Source organism: Capra hircus, chromosome 20, assembly GCF_001704415.2.
Source record: "Capra hircus breed San Clemente chromosome 20, ASM170441v1, whole genome shotgun sequence".
Classification (NCBI taxonomy): Eukaryota; Metazoa; Chordata; class Mammalia; order Artiodactyla; family Bovidae; genus Capra; species Capra hircus.
This window is the reverse complement of record NC_030827.1, coordinates 28,361,468-28,373,678: the sequence shown is the minus strand read 5'-3', so window position 1 is coordinate 28,373,678 and position 12,211 is coordinate 28,361,468. Positions and strand designations below refer to the sequence as shown.

General features: G+C 36.1%; 1 protein-coding gene across 2 annotated transcripts in view; it reads left to right on the top strand.

Moving 5' to 3' along the window:
- The window catches only part of PARP8 (poly(ADP-ribose) polymerase family member 8), a 191,296-nt gene that overhangs the window by 153,030 nt on the left and 26,055 nt on the right, over positions 1-12,211 (top strand). For both annotated transcript variants that reach the window (XM_018065626.1, XM_018065625.1), the window contains exons 16-17: positions 4,951-5,043; positions 11,203-11,328. In XM_018065626.1, coding sequence (XP_017921115.1) covers positions 4,951-5,043; positions 11,203-11,328 — 219 coding nt within the window. The remainder of the gene's footprint in view (positions 1-4,950; positions 5,044-11,202; positions 11,329-12,211) is intronic.

The following is a 12,211-nucleotide window of genomic DNA, read 5'->3' as shown; positions in this document are numbered from 1 at the left end:
AGGAAGACAAATATCATATGATATCGCTTATATGTGGAATCTTTTTTAAAAGGTTATAAATGTACTTATTTCTAAAACAAAAGTAGAGTTGTGGATCTAGAAGACAAAGCTACTTAGGGGAAATAGGGGGAGGGATAAATTGAGAGATTGGGATTAACACAAGAGTATATATAAAATAGGAAACTAGTAAGAACCTGCTGTGTAGCACAGGGATCTCTACTCAGTACTCTGTAATGGCCTATAAGGAAAAAGAATCTAAAATATATAACTGAAATATATATATTTATATATATATATATCTAAAATGTATAACTGATTCATTTTATTATATACCTGAAACTTACATTATAAATCAGCTATACTCCAATAAATTCTTTTTAATTTAAAAGAAACTAAAAAAAAATTTCCAGGGTTCAAATATAGCATTTAAAAAATGTTCATTGCTCGTATATATTAAATGAACCTTATCATGATATTCAGCTTTAGGATTTATGGATTTTGGTCATTAGAAAAAAACAACTGTATGGTTGTTTGGCAATAGTATTATTAAAAACAAAGTACCTTCTTTGTCTCTGTTTACTTACTCAGTGAACTTTGGGTATCTGGAATATGAATTAATTCCTGTGGCCCCTTAATGATTTCCAAAGCTTGCCTTCCCCTGGATTCTTTTTTGTTTACAGTTTCATTATACTCAAACATCAATATAGTGTTTGATGCTATAGTAAGTATGTAATAAAATGGTTGCTCTTATTATTTCAGACTATACCATGCTCCCAGAAAGTGAACAAAAGAAACAGCCCAGTGTCAGTGGGAGAAATTGATGGGCAGCCATACATGCACATAGATAACACACGAAAAAATAGGACCAGATTAAGTTAAATGCTAAAGTAACAGTAGTAGAAATTGAACAGTCTGCTCTAAGTTTATCCATGTGCATACAGCAGTGTGTATAGCTTGAGTCTGGATGAAGAACTTTGTCCAATTAATTTCCTACCATAGGTAGTTTTTCCTATGTTTCTGAAATAGAAGCTGTCTTTTTAAGACTGACAAAGAAAATACATCAATTTATTTGAGGGGGAAATTTTCTTTAGGGAATGTCAATCAGAAATCTTTGTGTGATTGGCTTTTTGTCTACAAAGCCACCACGTGGGCCCATTCTGAGCATAAAGGGTGCTTAGTATGGGGCTTTCCTTCCCCACTAGTTAAGCAGTGGACGAAGTTATCCTTTGAAGTCAGTGAGCATGGGAGCAGTGGCACTAACAAATACGTCTCTCTGCTGTGCTGGGCACCACAGGCTGCATCGTGTTAGGCTTCATCAGTTACCTAATGCGATGTAACTCAGGAGATGAGATAAATCAAACAGATGACACTGTATTAGATTTGAAAGATGAGAGCTCTTCCAAAGCAATTGCAGAGTGTATATTTCAGTGCTGTTGACTTCAGGAGGTTATTGAAGTCAAAAATCTTTGCAACAAAACCAGTCTTTCAAGAGTTAGGTAGCAAGTAAGCAGAGTCATGCTTATTTCTTCCAGAGAAAATTACCTAGGAAGAAATGGAATTCTCCTTTGTAGATTTGTTTTACATTGCCTTGGGATTGAATCTCATTTTTTAGTATATCACCAGTTTAGGTATCTATTTTCAAATGCATCTTCTGTGCAAATGTGAAAATTTAAATGCATCTTCCGTGCAAATGTGTATTACACAAGCAAGATGGATTTTCTACTTAAAGGATATATTTTGTGCATGCATGCTCAGTCATGTCCAACTCTGTGACTGCACGGACTGCAGCCTCCCAAGCTCCTCTGTCCATAGGATTCTCCAGACAAAAATACTGGAGTGGGCTGCCATGCCCTCCTCCAGGGGATCTTCCTGACTCAGGGCTTGAACCTGCATCTTCTGTTTTGGCAGGTGAATTCTTTACCACTGAGCCACCTGGGATAGATCCAAAGGATATTTTCACATATTGCTAAATCATTCCGAGTGCAAGTGCCTAAAACTAACTGAATTGAATTTTTAATAATATTTTTGACTATATCAGTAAAATGGCTATTTACTAATTGTTACATATATTTAGAAATTTGATTTTTTAAAATAAAGTGATAGTTCTTCCCATCCCCTCTCCAGTTTTACTGAGATATACAGCACTGTATAACTTTAAGGTATACAGCATAATGATTTGTCTTACATGCCTCATGAAATGATTATCACACTAAGTTTAGAATATCCATCATCTCATATTAATACAAAATAAAAAGAAAAGCACTTTTTTCCTTGTGATGAGAACTCTTAGGATTTTGGTCTCTTTTATATGTAACATAAAAGCTGGATTTAGAAAAGGCAGAGGAACCAAAGATCAATCAATTTGCCAACATCCATTGGATCATCGAAAAAGCAAGAGTTCCAGAAAAAGATCTAGTTCTGCTTTGTTGATTACATCAAAGTCTTTGACTGTGTGGTTCACAACAAACTGGAAAATTCTTAAAGAGATGGGAATACCAGACCCCCTTACCTGCCTCCTGAGAAATCTGTATGCAGGTCAAGAAGCAACAATTAGAACTGAACATGGAACAACGGACTGGTTCCAAATTGGGAAAAGAGTATGTCAAGGCTGTATATTGTCACCCTGCTTATTTAATTTATATGCAGAGTACATCATGCAAAATGTCAGGCCTGATAAAGCACAAGCTAGAATCAAGATTGCCAGGAGAAATATCAATAACCTCAGATATGTAGATGACACCACCCTTATGGCAGAAAGTGAAGGAGAATTAAAGAGCCTCTTGATGAAAGTGAAAGAGGAGAGTGAAAACATTGGTTCAGCATTCAAAAACTAATATCATGGCATCCATTCCCATCACTTCATGGCCAATAGATGGGGAAACAATGAAAACAGTGAAAGACTTTATTTTGAGGGGCTCCAAAATCACTTCATATAGTGACTGCAGCCATGAAATTAAAAGACACTTGGTCCTTGGAAGAAAAGCTATGACCAATCTAGGCAGCATATTAAAAAACAGACATTACTTTGCCAACAAAGGTCCGTCTACTCAAAACTATGGTTTTTCCAATGGTCATGTATGGATGTGAGAGTTGGACTATAAAGAAAGCTGAGGGCTGAAGAATTGATGCTTTTGAACTGTGATGTTGGAGAAGACTCTTGAGAGTCCCTTGGACTGCAAGGGGATCCAACCAGTCCATCCTAAAGGAAATCAATCCTGAATATTCATTAGAAGGACTGATGCTGAAGTTGAAACTCCAATACACTTGGCTACCTGATGTGAGTAACTTGCTCATTTGTAAAGACCCTGATCCTGGCAGGAGGCGAAGGGGATGACAAAGGATGAGATGGTTGGATGGCATCAACTCCATGGACATGAGTTTGAGGAAGCTGTAGGAGTTAGTGATGCACAGGGAAGCTGGTGTGCTGTAGTCCATGGGATTGCAAAGAGTCAGACACAACTGAGTGACTGAACTGAACTGAACTGAACTGAACTGATATATAACATACACCAGTGCTAATTATATTAATTATGTTGTACGTTATGTCCCTAGTAGTTATTTATCTTGTAATTGGAAGTTTGCACCTTTAGACCACCTCCACGCAATTTCCTCTCCCTCTACCCTTCCACTTCGGGTAACCACAAATCTGTTCTCTTTTTCTATGAATTTACTTGTTTTTGAAGTATAATTGACCTACATAGAACATTTTGATAGTTCCTGGTGCACAATGTAGTGATTTGATATTTCTGTACATTACAAAATGATTACCACAGTAACTTTAGTTACTATCTGACACCATACAAAGATACTGCATTATTATTGACTATCTTCCCTGCACTGTTCATTTCATCCCTATGACTCATGTACTTGGTAAATGGAATTTTGTACCTCTTAATCTCCCCACCTGTTTTCTCTCATCCTACCACCTCCTTCCCTCCTGGCAACCACCTGTTTGTTCTCTGTGTCTATGACTCTCTTTATATTTTTGTTATGCTTCCTCATTTGTTTTTTTTTTTTTAGATGCATATAAGTGAAGTCAGACAGTATTTGTCTTTCTTTGATTTATTTCAGTGAGCGTAATGTTCTTGCAAATGGCAATATTCTTTCCTTTTTAATGACTGAGTGGTATTCCATTTTATTTATAAATACCACACCTCCTTTATCCTTCATTTAGAATATTCTAAAACTTCATCTGTACATGGGCACTTAGGTTGCTTCCATACCAAGACTAGTGTAAATAATATTAATATATATATAGTATTTCTTGGACTTCCCTGGTGGCTGAGGTGGTAAAGCGTCTGTCTACAATGTGGGAGACCTGGGTTCAAGCCCTGGGTTGGGAAGATCCCCTGGAGAAGGAAATGGCAATCCACTCCAGTACTATTGCCTGGAAAATCCCATGGACAGAGGAGCCTGGTAGGCTACAGTCTATGGGATCGCAAAGAGTCGGTCACGACTGAGCGACTTCTGGGATTCTGGGATAGTATTTCTTCCTTTTTAGAAATTTTCATTTATTTTTGGGTGTGCCAGGCCTTTGTTGCTGCACAGACTTTTCTCTAGTTGTGGCGAGTGGAGGCTCTACTCTAGTTGTATTGTGTGGACTTCTCATTGCGGTGGCTTCTCTTGTTGTGGAGCATGGGCTCTGGATGGGTGGGTTTCAGTAGATGTGGCTCCGCAGCCCTGGAGCACAGGCTCAGTAGTTGTGGCACCTCGGGCTTACTTGTGCTGCAGCATGTGGGATCCTCGTGATCACAAGTAGAACCCGTGTCTCCTGCATTGGCAGACCAGTTCTTTATGACTGAGCCACCAGGAAGCCCCTCTTCCTCTTTATTAATAATATTCTAAAACTTTGCATTTTCTATTTATTTTAAAGAACATCATACATTTACTTTAGGAATTGGAAGATGGTAAAAAGAAAAAATGTTGAATTGATTCCCCTTTCTTTTGTAGCCTACAGTGTGTGAACGAGAGCTGTGTGTATTTGCTTTTCAAACCCTGGGAGTAATGAATGAAGCTGCTGATGAAATAGCAACTGGAGCTCAGGTACTAATACATGATACTAATTATTTTATGTTTTGATTTGAAAACATTTTTTATTCTACCCTTCTTTGGGGGCAAATTTTTGATAGTTCTTGATACATTGAAAAAGCAAACCGGCATTTGATATTTTTAGATAGACACTGCAGTTTGCCAACTTTATGTAATGTGTTTTGTCATTTTACAGTTGGCAAGAGAAGTTAAACCAACTTTAATTGTTTGAAAAATAATTGCATGTCTTTTTCACATGGTGAAACTGAGCTACTGAAACCCTTGCCCTTGCATTCTGTAAAATTTATTTGTAAAGTTACAGTGCTATAAAATGGAAGCCAATTTATTTTTAAAACTCAGGTGAAAAGGTAATGGGCTGCTGCTGCTGCTGCTAAGTCACTTCAGTCGTGTCTGACTCTGTGCGACCCCATAGACGGCAGCCCACCAGGCTCCCCTGTCTCTGGGATTCTCCAGGCAAGAACACTGCAGTGGGTTGCCATTTCCTTCTCCATAAAATGGAAGCCAGTTTATTTTTAAAACTTAGGTGACAAGGTAATAGGCAGAACATGTAATAAAAAGAGAGCACCCAGTTTTACAATAGCAGTGTTTATAACATAGGAAGAAAAATATAAAAACAAAGAAAAAACTTGGAAGTAGAGCAGCATCCCATGTTTCTGGAAAGGAAAAAAAAACAATTGTAAAGATGCCAAAATGTATTACATCATGTAATTCATTAAAATTTCAACTAGTTTTTGTTCATTTATTGAACATGACTGAAATACTAATAGGTGAGAAAATTCCAAAAATCAAAAAATAGTGCATGTTAATTAAAGGAGGCTAGACCAACCAAACACAAAACCATATTATGTAATTCTGTAGTATTTTAACAAAATACAGTACTGGCAAGGAAAGTACTGACGAGAAAGTCTGGTAATCCCCATAATTGTTCAAGTTTTAAATACATTTTTTATATATTAAGGGAGGTATCACATCATGTCATAAAATAAAAATGGTTTAGTATGGTGGAAACAACTGACTTGCAGGGAAGAAACACTTTTAGGTCTTTACACTTGTGTGCAAAATCAAATTCCAAAAGACTTGTACTTTAAAAGTTTAAGTATTACCTTGTAAGTGTTTAAAAGTATTATATCTCAACTGGAGAAGAGTCACGTTAAGCCTGTACAGCTTATGTAGGGCATCTGGTTCATGCATTTATGCCCATATAAGAAATCATAAAGAAAAAAACAACAGATCTGAGTCCATACATATTTTACATCTTTTACCTGAAAAAACTAGTGAGCACTAAGAGCTAATTATGAAAAAGTGTATTTTGCTACTAACTTAATTACACGGAAGCTCATAAAAATTGAGAGGAAAAACATGAATATCATTACAAATTAATACAGGAAATGAATGCACAGTTCACAAATATGAACCTGTAGTTAGTAAAGAAACATGAGAAAATATTTACCTTACTAAAAATCAAAGGAAACTAAATGTAAGAGAATTTTTAAAAATTCACAAGGATGGGTGGGAAGAATGATCATACAAGAGACATATGGTCATCATTGCAGTAAATATCAAATGCCTGCTGTGTAACAGGTGGTACACTAGACTAAGATAAAGCAGTTAACACAGGCAGCCCAGGCCTCGTGGACTTACACTCCCTTAACCTAATTATTTCACTGATGAGCTAAAATGAGATGCAAACACTTGATGACATTTTAAGGGTAGTATTTGTGATGTAATGAGTTACAAATGAAAATGAAGCAAACAGTAGAACATTGACCAGTTGTGATATGGAAAAAATGAGTCCATGATTAAAATAAACTTTAAAAATACAGCTTAATATTACCTTTGCATCCAGTGTGTGCAAATTTGTATACTAAAAGCTCTAAGAATCTCTTAAACTGAAGAAAATGACTAGCCTATATTTGGAGGATTTCTCAAATTTATCTGACTGTGGTGAGTCTTTTTTTTTTTTAATGTAAAAGGTTTTCTCATCCCTTGGAAACTAATATTGCTCAAAAAAGAAAAGATACTTTATGCTATGTATAGCTATGTAAAAATAAACTTTACACAGGTGTATATGAATATACATACACAAATACATGTATTTTCACATGGGTATATATGTATGTGTGTATGTATATGTATAATTGTTTGAGTCGTATGGTTAATACTTAAGCATTTTACTGGATATAAATTGTCTTTCATACAGTTTAATCAGGGAAGAAAGTAAAGCCTAGAAATAAGGCACATTGATTAGAAGGAAGATTAACCTCTTAACAGGAGGCTAAGTTGATAGAATAATAGGTGCTTTTTTCCCCTCTAATTATAGATACATGTTTAAAAATAATGGATCTTAAAGTGAAATTATACTTGGATTATGTAACAATAGTAACAAGACACAAGTTTTCACTTAGATCAATTTAATGATTCAGCTCTAAAGATCAATATCGAAAAAAAAATTTTTAGAGAATTTAGTGATTCTACTTGAATGCCAATGCAGAATATTCTTTTAACTTCTTTAAAGATATACCCCAGTATTCTGGCTGTAATCTTAGAGATGACGTGTAATTGGATTCTTTTTCTAAATAGCACTGTATCTCTGTGGTCTTGTTTCATCAGCTGACTCTTGAATTTTTCATGGGGCTCTGAGGAGCTCTGGAGGTTGCATGAACATTCCTTAGAGGAATCTGCAGGAGACTGGTCTGGGATGAGAGTGTGTCAACAGCTGGAATTCCAGGCCTCCAAATACTGCTTTAACTAGAAGGCAGCTCCATTTTATTTTATTTCTTTTATGTACTGAGGCTCTTACATACAATTTTCTTAAAAAACAAAAAAGAAATTACTATTGAAATGCTTGAAAGCCAGTGGTCTACAATTTTAAATTTACCTCTTCTCCAAAAAATTACTTCATTTTATTCCATGGAAAAGTTATCATCTGCAAATAGAATACAAATTCAAAAACTGTAGTATAAACCTTTCTTTGTGCCAAGATTCCAAATCTGACTACTGTAATATATAAACTATTAATATGGTACACTTTTATTTCTAACTCATACAACTGGTTAGAATGTTTGTTGGGTAGCTCTCATCATTGAAGGAAATGGATTCGGTCCACCATGTGGGTCTGCTGTGTTTTCAACATGTGGTGTATAGTAGAGGGGAAGAGAGGTAAGGAGCACTGTCTGTCCATCAGCTCAGCCCTTTTCTGCTACTGTCCATGGGTTAAGATCAGTCATATGATCTGATGTAGACAAAAAGGGTAGAAATATTGCTTGCAGAGCAGTTGCTTCCAAGCAGTAGCCCTATGATACCTTGGAAGCAATGTATGAAACTTTGGTGGACAGCATGGAATTTTGCCAGAGTAGTTGTACTGTTACTTTGAAGTTAGTTTAGGATGTACATTAACAAAAATACTCTATTAGTTAAATTCTCTACCCCTACATCTATTATTTTCACTATAATTTACTTTGAAATTACTGGTGAAACAATGCAGTTATTTGGGTAGTTTTGATTTGAAGCTTTCAGCTCAAGGTATTTAATTAAAATATTTGATTGAAAGGGGAACATTTATCAGATTATTATTGTATCCATTTTTTGCCTCTTTTATTGTTGTAAAAAAGACATAACAAAATTTACTACACTAATCATTTTTAAATGCACAGTTCAGTAGTGTTAAATATATTCACATTGTTGTGAAACAGATTTCTGTAACATTTTCGTCTTTGCAGAACTGAAACTCTATACCTGTTCAGACACTCCCATTTTCCCCTACCGCCATCCCTGGTAACCACCCTTCTTTCTGTTTCTGTGAATCTGATTACTTTAGATGGTTCATGATTATAGTCAATAGTATCTGACTTTCTGTGACTGGCTTATTCGCTTAGCATAATGTTCTCAAGGTTCATCCATTTTGTAAGAGGTGACTGACTTTTCCTTCTTTAGGCTAAATAATATTCCATTATATGTGTCTGTAGCCTTTTGTTTATCCATTCATCCATCAATGGATATTTTGGTTGCTTTCATCTCTTGTCTATTGTGTATAATGCTGCCGTAAACATGGGTGTACAAACATCTCTTAAAGATGTTTTCATTTTAATTCTTTTGGTTATGTACCCAGAAGTGGGATAGTCACTTCCAGCAGGACCCTTCTGGAATTTCTACTTTTTAACTTTTTAGAGGAACCTCCAGACTGTTTTCTGTAGTGGCTGTACGTTTTACAATCCCATCAACCCTGCACAGAGGTACCAATTTCTCCACATGCTCACCAACACTTTGTATTTTCTGGCATCTCTAATTTTCTTGAAGAGATCTCTAGTCTTTCCCATTCTGTTGTTTTCTTCGATTTCTTTGCATTGATCCCTGAGGAAGGCTTTCTTATCTCTTTTTGCTATTCTTTGGAACTCAGCATTCAGATGCTTATATCTTTCCTTTTCTCCTTTGCTTTTCGCTTCTCTTCTTTTCACAGCTATTTGTAAGGCCTCCCCAGACAGCCATTTTGCTTTTTTGCATTTCTTTTCCATGGGGATGGTTTTGATCCCTGTCTCCTGTACAGTGTCACGAACCTCTGTCCATAGTTCATCAGGCACTCTATCTATCAGATCTAGTCCCTTAAATCTATTTCTCACTTCCACTGTATAATCATAAGGGATTTGATTTAGGTCATACCTAAGTGGTCTAGTGGTTTTCCCTACTTTTCTTCAATTTAAGTCTGAATTTGGCAGTAAGGAGTTCATGATCTGAGCTATAGTCAGCTCCTGGTCTTATTTTTGTTGACTGTATAGAGCTTCTCCATCTTTGGCTGCAAACAATATAATCAATCTGATTTCGGTGTTGACCATCTGGTGATGTCCATGTGTAGAGTCTTCTCTTATGTATTATATCTTTATTATTATACCTGTTGCTTAGAATCCAGTTTGTGTGCTCATACACACATAAATGGAATAATGTAGTAGAGACATATTAGCTGTTTTAGTTTTATCATTTTCTGAGTAAGTCCTAGCGGTATCTATGTCTGTGTACTTTGGGGGGTGTTATTTATAGATCCTATACTCTATGGCTTGAGTGTTGCTAATTGTTTTCAGTCACTGGAAATTCTGGATGCTGTAATTGGGTGGATGTGTTTTGTGAGTATACACACGTCAGAGTGAGCCCCACTGTCATTAGGTCACAGTGCCTCTTCATTAACCACATTCTAAGAATCAAAAATCATCCTGCTCTTACTGTGCATTGTTTAAATGCCTGTTTGAAAACTTTCTGGTGCTGTCTTTCCTTATAAAGATTAAGTCAGCTGCTTCCTTATGAGGCCTCTTGTTATCACACTGTAGATACTTGTGTTCTGATGAGCTCTCTCTACTTTAGTATTGGTTTTCTTGATTTGGTTGCTAGAGCATATTGTTTTGGGAATTAGGGAAGGGAGCCATGCTCTTAACTGCTACATACTACTGCCTCTTAGAAAATTGTCCAGAAGAATCATAGAAGAACATAGGAATAAAATCATCTTGTTTAACAAGCCAATGGTCTTTAATGGCCCTTGTCAGAGGAGAGTAGGAAGAAGTGAGATGATGTCAGGATATTTTTCTTGGAGTAGGTCGGACTCATTCTCGGTAGTTTCCTTCACCTAGAATGGTTTCTTCCTAGATAGTCACACGTCTTCCTCTCCCACTTTGTTCATGTCTCTGTAGAATCATCACCACATTTCCTAGCCCCTCTGAAACAGTCCTCTCTACTGCCGTGGTCTCGTAAGCCTGCTTTATTTTTAATAGCATCTGACACTGCCAGGAACTGTCTTTAAGCATATATTTGTTTAACTGTTTTTTCAACACACTTTCTCCATTGAAATGTGAATTCCACCAGAGCAAGGGCCTGTCTTGTGCACTGTCTTGCCATAGAGCCTGCAACACTGTTAGCACATTGTATGTATTTATGACAAAGAGATACAGAGACAGAGATATTAAAATGTGAGTAGTTGGAAGCAACGTGTATTAATTACTTTAAATTAATAGTCAAGCTTGGTCAAACTTAGTCTAAAGCCACAAATTAAAGACTTCAGAGATTAATAGCTATCTTGAGTCTTTGCAATTAATTACCATGAGAGGGAGAAACAATGGCAAAACTCTTAATAAAACCTGAAGGGTAGTAACTATCTTATGTGTGTATTTCAAGGTGGTAGATCTACTAGTATCCATGTGTAGGTCTGCATTGGAATCTCCTAGAAAAGTTGTCATTTTCGAGCCATATCCTTCGGTGGTAGATCCTAACGATCCTCAGATGCTGGCCTTCAACCCCAGGGTAAGTAATTACCCCTGCATAGCACCCGTTTCCTGTAATAATAATTGAGACTCAGTCTCACTAGCTTTCTTCTTTCTTAGCTAAATTACCGTCTCATCAAATCCACGACCTGTCGTGAACTCTGTATCTGTTTAGCAAATATGATTCTTTTCCACACATTTGATTTACTTCCACCTTGTCTTTCATGTACCCTGTTACTTCTTTCCTTTTCTCCTTTAAAATCACTTTCCTAACTTTACTGTCACGAAACTAGACCCATTTAATTCCATCCCATGCTGATCTTTACTTATTCCAACTGCACAGAAGGTAGGTAAATAGCTATAATTAATTGGTTTATAATGGTCGATATGACTTTTAACTTCATTACATATTATTTTGAGATTATAACATATGTAGTCTCATTTTTAAGGATCATGGGTAAGGGGACAAATTTTCCCTTTTCTTTCGTATTTTTATTTTACCCTCTCTTGCCTTCCCCGCTCTCCCTCCCCAGTTATCTGAAGGTTACTAAAAGTTTAATTACTATTGTTGATCAGCTGTCATTTCTTGAGACACCAATTTCGTAAATATTCATGGAGGTTAGGCAGAATTCTTCTGAAATAACACAATTTTCAAGTTGCATGAGAGACAAAATTGCTTCAGTTTCTATTATTACTCATCTTGAAATCATTTTATGGAAACAATGACTGTATAAAATTTCCTAGGAAAAACTTTCCTTCATAAATGGTAATAGCGCACATATTTACAATATTCTTAAAAATGAATTATCTGTTGAGCGTATGGTCTCATTTACACATTTACTAGTCACACTCTTTTGGTAACATCCTTCTAATCAACAGAAAATAAAAGCAAGATGAAATTATAAGATTTAAAGTGGATTTTC